This window comes from Xenopus tropicalis, chromosome 6, assembly GCF_000004195.4.
Source record: "Xenopus tropicalis strain Nigerian chromosome 6, UCB_Xtro_10.0, whole genome shotgun sequence".
NCBI classification, from domain to species: Eukaryota; Metazoa; Chordata; class Amphibia; order Anura; family Pipidae; genus Xenopus; species Xenopus tropicalis.
In genome coordinates, this window is record NC_030682.2 from 109,277,995 (window position 1) to 109,290,792 (window position 12,798).

The 12,798-nt window shown below is 37.5% G+C and overlaps 1 protein-coding gene across 1 annotated transcript in view; it reads left to right on the plus strand.

Annotated features, from left to right (window-relative positions):
• Window positions 1-12,798, plus strand: part of lama3 (laminin subunit alpha 3) — a 137,426-nt gene that overhangs the window by 85,501 nt on the left and 39,127 nt on the right. The window contains exons 41-46 of the mRNA XM_031903840.1: window positions 3,504-3,617; window positions 8,283-8,401; window positions 9,100-9,180; window positions 9,624-9,730; window positions 11,081-11,131; window positions 12,129-12,280. Of these exons, the coding sequence (XP_031759700.1) occupies window positions 3,504-3,617; window positions 8,283-8,401; window positions 9,100-9,180; window positions 9,624-9,730; window positions 11,081-11,131; window positions 12,129-12,280 (624 nt within the window). The remainder of the gene's footprint in view (window positions 1-3,503; window positions 3,618-8,282; window positions 8,402-9,099; window positions 9,181-9,623; window positions 9,731-11,080; window positions 11,132-12,128; window positions 12,281-12,798) is intronic.

Consider the following 12,798-nt stretch of genomic DNA (forward strand, 5'->3'; position numbering starts at 1 on the left):
ATAAACAGACACCCTTGCAGGTAGCAGAGTAATATAAATATAATGTATCGTCATCCTGAGTAAATAAGAACATTTCCTTTCAACTACTAGTTCTCTCGATTATTTGCTTGCAATCATGGTGAAGATTTGTACTGAAAACCTGAAATTGATAATACCCACTATGTTTAAGAATTAATAGATAATAATCGTAAACCTTCTAAGGTGGAGAAATAAAAATTGCAGTCACAAGCCTTAAAAATTCAAGCAACAAAAAGGGTAAGATCCAAGTTTCCAGCATGTAAGGGCTTGCATTGAAAAATGCTGTAGATTTTGCAGGCATCTGCTGTGCTGAAAATATGTAGCCCAGAGGAAGCAGTTGCACCAGTGACTGATCCATTACAAACACATCATATTTGTCTGTAGCATTACTCAAGCTATGATTTATAAAGACTATGGACTAGAAAGGTTTGCCTGTCAAAGGGTGGAGGCCTTGTCTTATCGGACACACCTTAAATACACTGCATTCTGTAGAACTGTATATCAGCCCTCCAGCCACCGAGAATTATTACACAACGTGACTCATTCACTGAAGGTGGAGCGTAATGTGCAGCACCATGTGTGGCTTGCACTAGCTCTGCTTTTATGAGTCAGTTCAAGTGCAGTATAAAAAGTCTTAAATGTATGGTGGATGACAGTTTTAGTAGCTTGCATGGAGTACGAAGAAGAATGGGTGCAGACTGAGTGATTTGGGGAATTGTACAGATCGGCACAATAGAATACATCTATAAAAGGAAATACATTGTGGAGCAAGCATTTAATCAGCACCCAAAGAGCCAGCATTTAAGCACTATCCAAAAACATGCTCTGCTTGGTATTCTTCTTTGTGGGTTTGGGGATGTCTGAGGCGTATGGCACACAGAGGAGGGCAGAGTTCCTCCAGATACCCAGCAGGATTAATCAGCAGCAACATGACCTGGACATTCCCTCTAACAAGGTAAGCACAACTTTCTATTCACTTCAGTATATAAGGCTGTGCAAAATGGGAATTCTCCCTTTTCCATCTATTCCTAACATACTGAAATCCATAGAGTCAAAATTTATAATGTAAATGTTATTGTATCTTGTTGGGGTTGTAAGGATCATAAATTACATGGATAGCCCGAAAAGCAGTGCAAAGATGAATATGTTGGTCAATCACTTCTTATTAAATGTGCAGACACCACCGTATACTCCCTCTTATTGTACATGACAGCGATGATCCAATCTCTAGTTCACAACAGGCTAAGATATAATAAGCATACCTAAGCGCAATGGACTCATTAAGTGTATGTATATATTTAGCACTGCCAAAGTAAAGCTTTGTGTAGGCACCACATGCAAAGGATGCCTTAAAAGTAAATTCTCCTTGAGGCAAGTGTTAATTAAAGATCTTCCTCGTGCCTGTGTGCCCTGTACGTTGCAAAAACATATAATAAACATATAATAAAAAAAATATGTTTAAATGTGTGCCATTTTTCCATGTGATTGTAACTCATAAATGACCCTTAATTTATTAATAAGTTTCCCTTAATAGTCACACCATGGCTTTTACCATCAGCATTCTAAGTATGGGGACTAGTAATGTATTTTTAACTACATGTTTTGCCCATTATTATACTCTGAACCAATGTACAACATCATTTCATGCACTTTATTCTGTAAAAACATGAAACTTCTGCTTTATGTATGAACTACAGTATAGAATCAACTGATTCATCAGACTTTGTGTTTGGTTACTGCAAATATGTCTGGGCACTTACGTGCCAATTTCTCATCTCACTGCTGACACTGAAAGCCCAAGTCTGGTTAACCATGTGGGTACTGGTGTTACTGGCAGTTATTCTATAGGATTGTCACTCTGAATTACATTCATGTAAAAATAGAAGGGGAGACCCTAAGGAAGAATCTGCTTATGGTAGAGAGGGCCTTTGCCTGGGCCCTCAGTGTCACTGTGGCCCTTTGATTCCATTTAGTGCTAAGTAATATAAGGTGGATTCTTTTTTAACAGTATGTAATATTATTATAACCTAAGATTGGGAGAAAATTAAAACTATCACAAATAGAGAATGATTCTCAAAGCATTTAAGCTATAGTAAGAGGCATTTGGTTACTGAAGTCCTTTTACCTTCCCAGACATTATACCTTACATACATTGTATACCTTTCACAGCAGAACTGACTTTTTCATAAATTGATTTGAGCTAAAGTGACATAGAAATGTCAAATAGGAATAGCTGTAATATGCCAATGTACATGAGCTATATTAGCGCACACCAGAGTGAAGTGACAGCCTTAGGGGCACATTTACTAATCCACGAACGTCCGAAAAGCGCCCAAATGCATTTTTTTCGTAATGATCGGTATTTTGCGATTTTTCGTAAATTGTCGCGACTTTTTCGAGCTCTTAATACAAAAGTTGCGACAATTAGCGAAAGTCGTAATGGCTATGGAAAAGTCGCGACAATTCACGAAAGTTATAATGGCAATGAAAAGTCACGACAATTCTCGAAAGTTATAATGGCAATGAAAAAGTCGCGACAATTCACGGAATTTGTACTTACTATGAAAAAAGTCGTACCGGTTACGAAAAAGTCGCGACAATTTACGGGAAAGTCATAACGGCGACGAAAAAATCGCAAAAATACGAAAATGTTCGTTTTCCAATCCGAATTTTTCTCATTCGGATTCGTGGATTAGTAAATCAGCCCCTTAGTCTTTTTACTCAGATTACAAGTTTTGCTCAAATGTGATCTGCAGCAATTGGTAAACCATTCTGAGTACCAGAGGGAAAAAGAAATCCTGAAAGAGAGAGAGGTTAAAGCACATATGATTCATTCCATCAGGTGAATGCACAAAACATTGACCGGATCCATTTGTTACATTACAATACATTCTATATTTTAACTGACTACCTTTCTTTAGCCTACATCAAAGTCAGCTCTGGATATTGGTTTGTAGGACTAAACTTCTGCTCCACACCCTAGATTAGATTTGGCAAATTAGAAATGTTGTGTTCCAGTGGTTTTGGGATTTCTTATTTGTGTGTCAGTTTGCAGTTATGCTTACCCAGCAACTCTCCAGCAGCACAACAGCTAAAATAACTTCTATATCTCTACATATTTAATTTTTTCCCTTGGCCAAGTTTTGTATTCACCCCAGGGCTCGTTGCTCAGCAATACATAACCTAAAATGCTAAATAATTATTCTAAAATGGAGCAAATCAAATCTTCATGGAAGAAATAATCCACATAGACCTTACAGTTATTGCATTTGTATATTTACAAATGTGTCCTCCTTTTTTTCCGCATGTTTTTAAAAGGCCTGTTTGGAAAGTAATTAAGCTGCAGAAGTATATTGCCCTAGTCATGATTGCTTTGCAGCAGTTAATGGCTAACTGGTATAACTGTATTTTAATTGGCAATTCAAATGTCTTTTTATTGAAGTGTTTGCAAAATGTGTTCACTAAAATGAACTTCTTTTCTATAGAACTGTGCCCCTGGACACTATCGGGATAATAGTGGATTGTTCTTGGGAAAGTGTGTCCCATGCATGTGTAATGGCCATTCCAACCGATGTCAAGATGGTTCTGGAATATGTATTGTAAGTAGACACTTTTCTGTAAAGCACAGTAAGGACCCTTACACACAGGCATTTGTTCCTGCCCCCCCCCCCCCTGCAATGGAACACAGGAAGTCTGAATCATAAGGGGGTGCAGGAACAAGCTTGGGACATAGCTTGTGAACTGGTGCTAGACTGCCCCATTAAAATGTGATTCACCTAATGCAGCTTTCCGTTTCTTCCAAAAATTAGCACAAGACTGACTTGTACTTAATACTTGGTTTGTACAACCAACAATTACAGGGCCTCCGCTACACATTTTTCTTTATCTTGCATTAATTCAATGCATGGCTGATACTCAACTGTGTTCCATTTACTGCCTTTGCATCTCCAGAATTTGGTGCAAAAATATGCACTGAATAGCAACGTTAGAATAAGCTATAATTGTCGACACCATCATGATTAGATGGTGGTACCAAAAAGTGCTTTGTGAGCAAAAAATGCTGATTCAAACAAATGTTTTACATTTGTGAGCTTTGGCTTTGACTAACAGTTTTTTCATTTCTGTTTCTGTCATGATATCTGTATGTTAAATGTCTGTGGGTTTCTGTAAATATATTGATCAATTAAATTGCATGCTTTGTATTAGTTTAATAAACAAAGCATATGATGCACATGCAGGGCACACTGGTTTTCTAAAAATTTGCATTTGTGGACTTTAGAGCAGAACCTCTACCTCAGAATACGGCTTTGTATTCCCAAAAGATACTGTATTCCCACATATATTAATGTGGAAAACAAATGACTGTAAGGCATGTATACTAAAGATCCATCTGCAAATTTTGTATAAAGCACAATTCCACCTTGACTGCAGAGTAATCAACAAACCCACACTATATAGGGAGTAACTAAATTGCTCAGTTTAGTGAATTTTCGCCTAATTAAGAGATCACAAGAATGAGCAAATGTAGCGCAAATGCAGTCTTCAACCCAAGAAGTCTGATCCCTGTAGATATGAATTAGCAGTCCAGTGATGCAGGGGTTGTGTGACCTAACCAAGGCCTGGGGGTCAAAGGGGATGCCATGGTCAGAAATAACTACATTTTCACCACATTGGTTATAATTAGGGGCCCTATTCACCATGCCACAGGGTTTAATTGATATCGGTGGTTAGAGGAAAAGGGATTAAGGATTTGATAATTATTGGGATTTGAGAACACTAAGATGGTCTTGCTCCTTATTATGGCCCTATGCACAGAAAATCACATGCCAATAACCAATGCACATGCTGATCAGTGCAGGTTTGGTCAAATAATTAGCTCTGCTTTAGCACATTTTTAGGAAATATGATAGATTAAAGGGATGTCTAGCTGAATTAAAAAAGTTATAATTGTTATTGGATGCAGTGTTTGTGTATCCCATTCAGTTCTCTAGCTCTGATTCTTGAAACAGTGTAGCAGAAGTCAGTTCTCGTTCAGGTCTGTTAGCTAACTTCTGCTATATTATTTTAGGAGACAGAACCAGCAGTGCAGAGAATATAAACAATTACAGTTACATTTACAAACCACTGTCATTTATGTATACTGGTTGATTAGAATTACATTTTCTTTTATGCAAAAAAATATTGTTGGGAAAAGGTCCCTTTTAATTTGGTGAGACACTGAGGTATTGGTGAGACACTGACACTGTTTGAAAAATAACACATTCTCAAGAAAAGGGAGTTAAAAGCTGGTAATTTCTTGTCCCTTAGCCTTTGCTTGGCTTGAAAGTATAATTTAATTTCAAGTTTGACAGTGCTAACTAGCCACATATTAGTTCTAGTACTAGTACTGCTCAACAAATACATCAATCTTAGCTATCTTGGCAATACAATGCTTTATAAGCTTTTAGGGGCCCAAGAGTGAAACAGTATTGTAAAGGAAAGTGATGGACTTTACCCCTAGCCTTAGATCAAACACAAGAAAATTGCTGTTCCCAAGGCTGGAATGCCAGGTTAGCAGGTAACACTTGGCAAAACACAAGCAATGAAAAGCAATTATGAAAACAAAATTTTGCTCCAAAGGTTAATAATAAATAGCATGTCACAGTCTGACTCATTGCACATAAATTTTTCTGTTGGGCATCTATGAAAATTACTTTTATACTGAATGTTCTGTAACCATTTACTTGCTTATAACCAAACCACTAGTTACAGTACATATTAGTGAGATGCCCCCATAATGTCACTCCATGGTAGCACCCAAACATGCAGGCTATTTAAGTTTTTAAATCTGTGTACTATATGAAAGAACCTGAACTTAAAAAAGTGTTTGGAAGATGAACAGCCCCTTTAATACACAAAAAAATGTACATGAAAATAAAAAGCAGTAGCACACAGCAGGAATATGCAAAAATTCTGATATTAACATTTGCCTTCCAGATATGTAAATGTATTAGCAGAAATGCCATGTTGGTGGGCTTTTAATCATTTTATTATTTGCAGAATATTTGAGATTGTATTGTTTTGCTGCAATTCTATTAAACAACACATTTCTATAAATAGGCCCCTTAGTATTTGGCTAAATCCTATTCAAGTAAAAGGTGCTTGGATTTTGATCCAGATCCTGAATTTGGTACATCCCTAATGCAGATGAAAAAACAAGTACACTTAGGGGCACATTTACTAATCCATGAATCCGAATCCCGAATGGGAAAAAATCGGATTGGAAATGAGCATTTTGTGACTTTTTCGTATTTTTTGAGATTTTTTCGTCGTTGTCGCGACTGTTTCGTGAATTTTTGCGTCTTTTTCGTAGCTGTTACGACTTGCGTGAATTGTCGCGACTTTTTCGTAGCCGTTACGACAATTTACAAAAAAGTTGCGATGGCTACGCAAAAGTCGCAAAATACCGATCATTACGGAAAAAACGCATTCGGATGCTTTCGATCCGTTCGTGGATTAGTAAATCAGCCCCTTAGAATTGCACAGGTATTGGATCCGAAACCTGTTTTCCAGAAAGCTCCAAATTACAGAAAGGCCATCTCCCACAGAGTTCATTTTAATCAGTTAATTTAAAAATTTAAAACATATTTTCTTTTTCCCTGTAGTAATAAAACAGTACCTAACAATTCTTGATCCCAATGAAAAGATAATGAATCCTTATTGCAGGCAAAACAATCCTATTGGGGTTATTTAATGTCTAAATAATTTTTTAGTAAACATAAAGTACTGTATGCAGATCCAAATTATGAAAAGACCCCTTAACTGGAAAACCCCGGGACCCAAGCATTCTGCATAACAGGTCCCATAACTGTATTGCTTATTGATGGTTATAATATGATGCACAAAAGGCTCAGGTGTTTCAGGAGGGAACATTTCTACTGCCTTTGTTTTTGTAGCAAGCTTGTCACTTTCTAAAATCTTTCTATTGAGATTATTCACATATCTCTAAAATTACAGCTTTACAGAGTTAAGAATGAAGAAAACAGCAGCACTCCGGTTGTTTTGAAAAATGTGAATCTTTACTAAGTGCCAAAGGCAACGTTTCGGGCTTCACTCCAGCCCTTTATCAAGCCTATTAGTACAAATACAAACAAGTGTTTAAATACCCACAGGAAGAGGAGGATCAGTCCATATTCACCTCCATTTAACCCATAATATTCTGTGAATATATTTAGTGCACACAATGAAATGCAAACTAAGTGCCTATGTATACAATATAAGAAGTGCCCTGTGGCATGTATCACATATAACATATATAACAAATTAAACAAATCTTTACAGAGTTAGGAATTGCATGTCTCCCCTTTTAATAATGGACCCTGTAGGTGGACACTAATAACTCTGGGATGCCAAACTTGATCTGTGAGCCCTGGTGTAAGCCACACCTTGCAGTATCATCAACCCTGTGACCAATGATATTGGGAGTTTTCATGCAAAACAGTGAAAGGGTTTCAGGACTAACACACCTGTAATAATGCTAAATGACAGCACTAATGCTGAATGATGAAAGAACCACTAACGCTTTTTTGCTGATATTCATTGTAAATAGTTGTGTCATTAGAAAAGTCATCACCCACCGCTACTTGAAATGTTTTAAACTATTAAACATACCCCGTACAAGTACCCTGCCCCTTTAAGGAGCAGCTATAATGTAATGTTAGCAATTCAGCACCTTTTAGGGAGTGCCTCAGAATGTGGTTCATTGCGCAGACAGGACAAGCTATTACAGGATTTCTGTGCTGTGGAAAGAGAACACATGTATAGTTTATCAGAGGCTCAACATAGAGACCCATCATGTACAATCAGCAACTCCAGATTTCATCATGTCTCCCTTGAAAGTATGTGCCCTTTATAATCAGTCGTGGTCTGGAAAATAACCACTGTTATCTGCATGAAATTATCCCATAACAGACATGCAGGCAAAAAAATAATCATTATTTCATTTGATGTAAGCATGTAATAGTGGTGAGATATGACCTTTGCTTAATAAGGGGTTGTATACTGTATAAAACACATTGAAATATTTGAAAGCCTTATTGTTCATGTTTATGCAAAAATAAAATTCCACTAATATCCACTAAAGCAATCTGCCCAATTAAGCACATGTTTATATGTGTGACCAGCTTTAGTGTGGGTTCCATGTAAAATTAGTAAAAAACCATGACATGCATAGAGTCAGAAAGGCTCATCCCTGTCGTAAGTAATGTGTATGCTTTTTGTTGCAGAACTGTCTTCATGACACAACAGGTGACTACTGTGAATTTTGTAAAGAAGGCTATACTGGAAATGCAACTCTAGGAAACTGCCGCCTCTGTCCATGCCCTCTTTCAGTACCATCAAACAGGTATTATATGCCCTTTCCGTGCATGGTTGCAGGGTATGATACTGGATTGTAGGTATGGGAAATTTGAAGCCCTTTATTGATGTTGTTGACATATAGTTTCCATAATAAGATGATCTTATGATCATCAAGAGCAGCCGAGGGCTGATAAAGGGTACTGGGAACTGTTGATCAACAATATCTGAAGGGGCCTAAGATGCCAGTTGTTACTCTACTGCTTCCATCAACTGGCAGTGACAGCATGGGTAAATAGCTAATCGAGGTTAGTGCAATTCACCATTTCAGTGCAGTGCTTGTAGCTTATATTCTAACAGTGCAGAACAAAGACCTTTTTTATCTCAATATGAGAGTGCAGTGTGAAGGCAACTGACCTGTCCATTTCCCTACCTCATGGGTTCAACTGCAGCTGTTTCAAATTTTGGTCAAAGCATTGGAATCCAAGCATCCTACTAGTAGCTCTGTGGATGGAATCACAAAGTGCATGAAATGTATGGCAGTCACCTTCATGTTGGGGCGCACTTACTAGTCATGTAGTTTTAGCTCAGAAACATGGCTGTTAGTGTTTTTGGGCTTGAGTTGCTTGTGTTCGCTGAAGTTTGCAGGCCATTGCCATTAAAATTATTTGCGGATGATTTTAAGTTGTGTATAGGCAGGTTGCCCCTATGTGCTTTGCTCAGTCTTGCACTATTCTTATTTTACAGCTTTGCAACAGGATGTGTTGGAACTGGCAGGAACATGAGATGTATGTGCAAGCCAGGCTATGCTGGGGTGAGCTGCGAAAGGTGAGAACCAGGAGCTGAAGGAATATTTAGTATAAAATAAATAAACTTAGGATATTTGAAATTATATTTGTTAAGCAGTATTCTCAGGGAAGCAAGTTTGCTTCTTCCCTGTAAATATTGATTGCTGTCTATGGCATGATAAGCACTGGGTAATGCCAAGTGCTAAATGTTTAAGTGCTCTTTGGCTTGAAAGTGCTCACCGGCACAAAACAGAGAGCCTGTAGTCCCTTTGCTTGGCATTTTCCATTCAGCTAATTGGGAGTTGCAGGAGATGATCACCTGTCCTTTTCAGTAAGCTTTAGTACCTTTGCAACCACACTGACACTGGAATTCTGGGGAAAAAAAGCCACATTTTGGGAAAAACAAGGTGATTTTGCTCAAAATTACATTCATTGCACTTGAAGCCGTACACAAGCCCTCATGTTATTGCTATTGTATTGCAGATGTGCACCAGGGTATTATGGAAATCCATTGAAGTTTGGAAGTAGCTGTCAGCCCTGCAATTGTGGGAATAATGGCCAGCTGAGGAGCTGCGACCCTTTGACTGGAGGTAAGAGATATTAGGGTTGATTCACTAAAGTGCGATAACGCTTATCGCATGCTTTTTTGTGTTAAAATTGACGCGAAAAAAGTGCGATTCGCTAAAGTATTATTGCATGCGTTAAGTCGCATATCGCGTGCGTTAAATAGCGTGCAACCGAATGCGTTAATTTTACCGCATAGCGTTAATTCTCACGCAGAAATAATACTAACGCATGATTCACAAACACTTAGACGCTCTAAATAACGCATTTGTCTATGCAAAAATTAACACCTACTTGGGGCAGGCGGTAATTATAGAAAAGTACAGTTCATGAGCTTTTGGCAACACAATATGGACTTTGCAGTGGGATTTATTCAAGTCTGTGTTGGCCCTAGAGTGATGCAGCCTCCAGTTTGCAGGGAAATGGTCATTTTCAAAAAAAGTAGTTTTACAAGTAGAGCGCTGGGTTAATTAGTGTGTGTTGCATCAAATACCGGACGAAAATAGTCTTCGCGACTTAAATAACGCAAACAGCATCGCGTCTAAATTAACGCAAATATCCTTTTAGTGAATTGTGCATTGACACGAATAATAAGACGCAATAAAATTTTTAACGCATGCTATAAATAGCGCTGGTTTTATCGCACTTTAGTGAATCAACCCTATTATTCATCTAAATATGGCTTTTTTTAAGCACGTGTAATGGATATGGCTTTTATATTTTATGTCCTTTCTTATGGATGATTTCCAGAACTGAAATGAGTGCTCAAATCTGTGATTTACTAACACTCATTATTTATTGAAAAAAATAAATAAATTGGAAGGAGCCATCTGTGAAGCAGCAAGTAGGACCTCAAAAAAGTAAAAGAAAAACAGGTTGTGGCTTCATGTCCTTTATCCTTCATGTACTTACACCTTCATATACCTTCATTCTAAATAATTAGTAATTGCAAACTCTTAATTGTGTCACCAATGTTAACCAAAAGTTAGGTGTCATTGCTGAGCAATCATTCCAACAGATTTATGGACATGGTAGGCTTGACTTTTGGGATGCACCAAATCCACTATTTTGGATCCTTTGAATCCTGCGTGAAAGATTCAGATGAATACCAAACCGAATCCTAATTTGCCTTTGCAAGTCAAGCTACCAAAGGTTGAAAAAGAATTCGGATTTGGTTCAGCCAGGACCATGGATTGGGCCGAATCCTGCTGAAAAAGGCAGAATCTTGGCCGAATCCTAGATTCAGTGCATCCCTACTTGACTTATCATTTTTCCTTTTCATGGCTTCCTCCTTATGGCACGGTTCATCTTACAACCTAAAAGTCATAGAAAAGAACTTTATTGATTTACCTTTCATGCTTATTTTTTTTGCACAGAATGCTTTAATGAGGAACCTAAAGATACAGATATTGATGAGAATGATGATTGTAAGTATTGCATATATTTATCAATATTACTCACAGGTCTGGCTTTGCGAAAGAAGGGACCCCTGGTCATGAAGTCATATAGTCGTTTTTAGCATTGCACATTTTAAAAAGGCAAATGACCATGTTGATATAATTTGATGCAGTGAAGGGGATAAAGTAAAATCATGTTAGGTAAATCATTTTAACTCATGGAAAAGAAGCTATATTGTAAGCCAGTCATAGTGAGACTCGGGCAGTCCATGTGATTAAAAACTAATTAGAGGTGTATCAAAGGTTGGGAAAATATCCTTTCTTTTCACATTTTATCAACACTGAAAAAGTTTAATTGTCTGAAAATTTTCCAGTATTTATCATGATTTCCTAGTTTTTTTGGGGGGGGGGTCAAAGATGTAAAGTTTTAATAAGCTCCTGGACCTTCCCAAATTTATTACATTTTGTATTTTTTTCCTGGTAAGAACATTTAATTCTGAATCCTTTCAGTACTTTTCTCCAGAATTAAAAAAAACAATGTACCAATGTGGCTTATTTATCAAAACATACCCTTTGAGTTAAAAACCATTTTTACCCTAAAGGCAACAAAATGATTAGCTCACCAAAAAAAAAATATGTGAAACGTTTTTCGTGTTGTGCGGAATTTATCATTATGCAAGTCTGTGGGAAGTCCTGCAAAAAAAATTGCTAGAAAATTGATTAATGATCTTTTTCACTGGTGATAAAATGTGAAAAGAAAGTAATTTTTTGCTGATATTTGATAAATCTTCCCCCATTAGATTAGGGAACAATCATGAATAGATGAAATATACTGATACCCAGAAATGGTCTTCATTAGTGACAGAAGGAATTCAAGGCAACCTCTGAACATAGTCATTCCTATTCTGTTAAACATAGGGGTAGAGTGCATGTTTTGTTACATTGTCTGAAATTATTGTTTGGGCTTTGTAACTTCATTGGTCTACTTACTGCCATTAAACTACTGCATTAATATCTTTCCTTTCAGCATGTGATGGTTGTGTTAGTTCTCTTCTGGTGGATCTGGCCAGAATGGTTGATGAACTCAACCTTGTTAAGTTGCAGCTCCAGAACGTAAAGGCAAACACCCAGGCTTTACAGCAGATTGGAGCTTTGGAAGCACGAATCAGGGAAGTAAAGGTAATTTGAGCCAATGGTTTAAGTTGAGAGGGATCCTTTTCCTGTGGCAAAAGTGTGCAAGGCTTATAGCATAAAAGTTAAAACTTGTTAAACTGCTCATATTTTAACCAAAGGCAGGGCATATAAAAGATATTGTCAGTACCGTATATACCCGAGTATAAGTCGATCCGAATATAAGCCGAGGTACCTACAGTAATTTTAAATAGGGAAACTAGAAAAACGTATTGACCCGAGTATAAGCCTAGGGTTGGAAATGCAGCAGCTACTGCTAAGTTTTTTTTTTAACTGTCAGGCAAGTTTGGGAAGGCTAAGGAAGCTGCCATACTAAGTATCAAGTACTTGCCATCCTGCTGTGTGTGTTCCCATTGCAATGCAGCATGTCTCCCAGCACAACAGGGATTTATCCCATAGATGCTTATAAGATGGATACAGTTACTGTATATACTTGAATATAAGCCGAGGGTGACTTTTTCAGCACATTTTTGGTGGTGAAAAACTCGGCTTATACTCGAGTATAC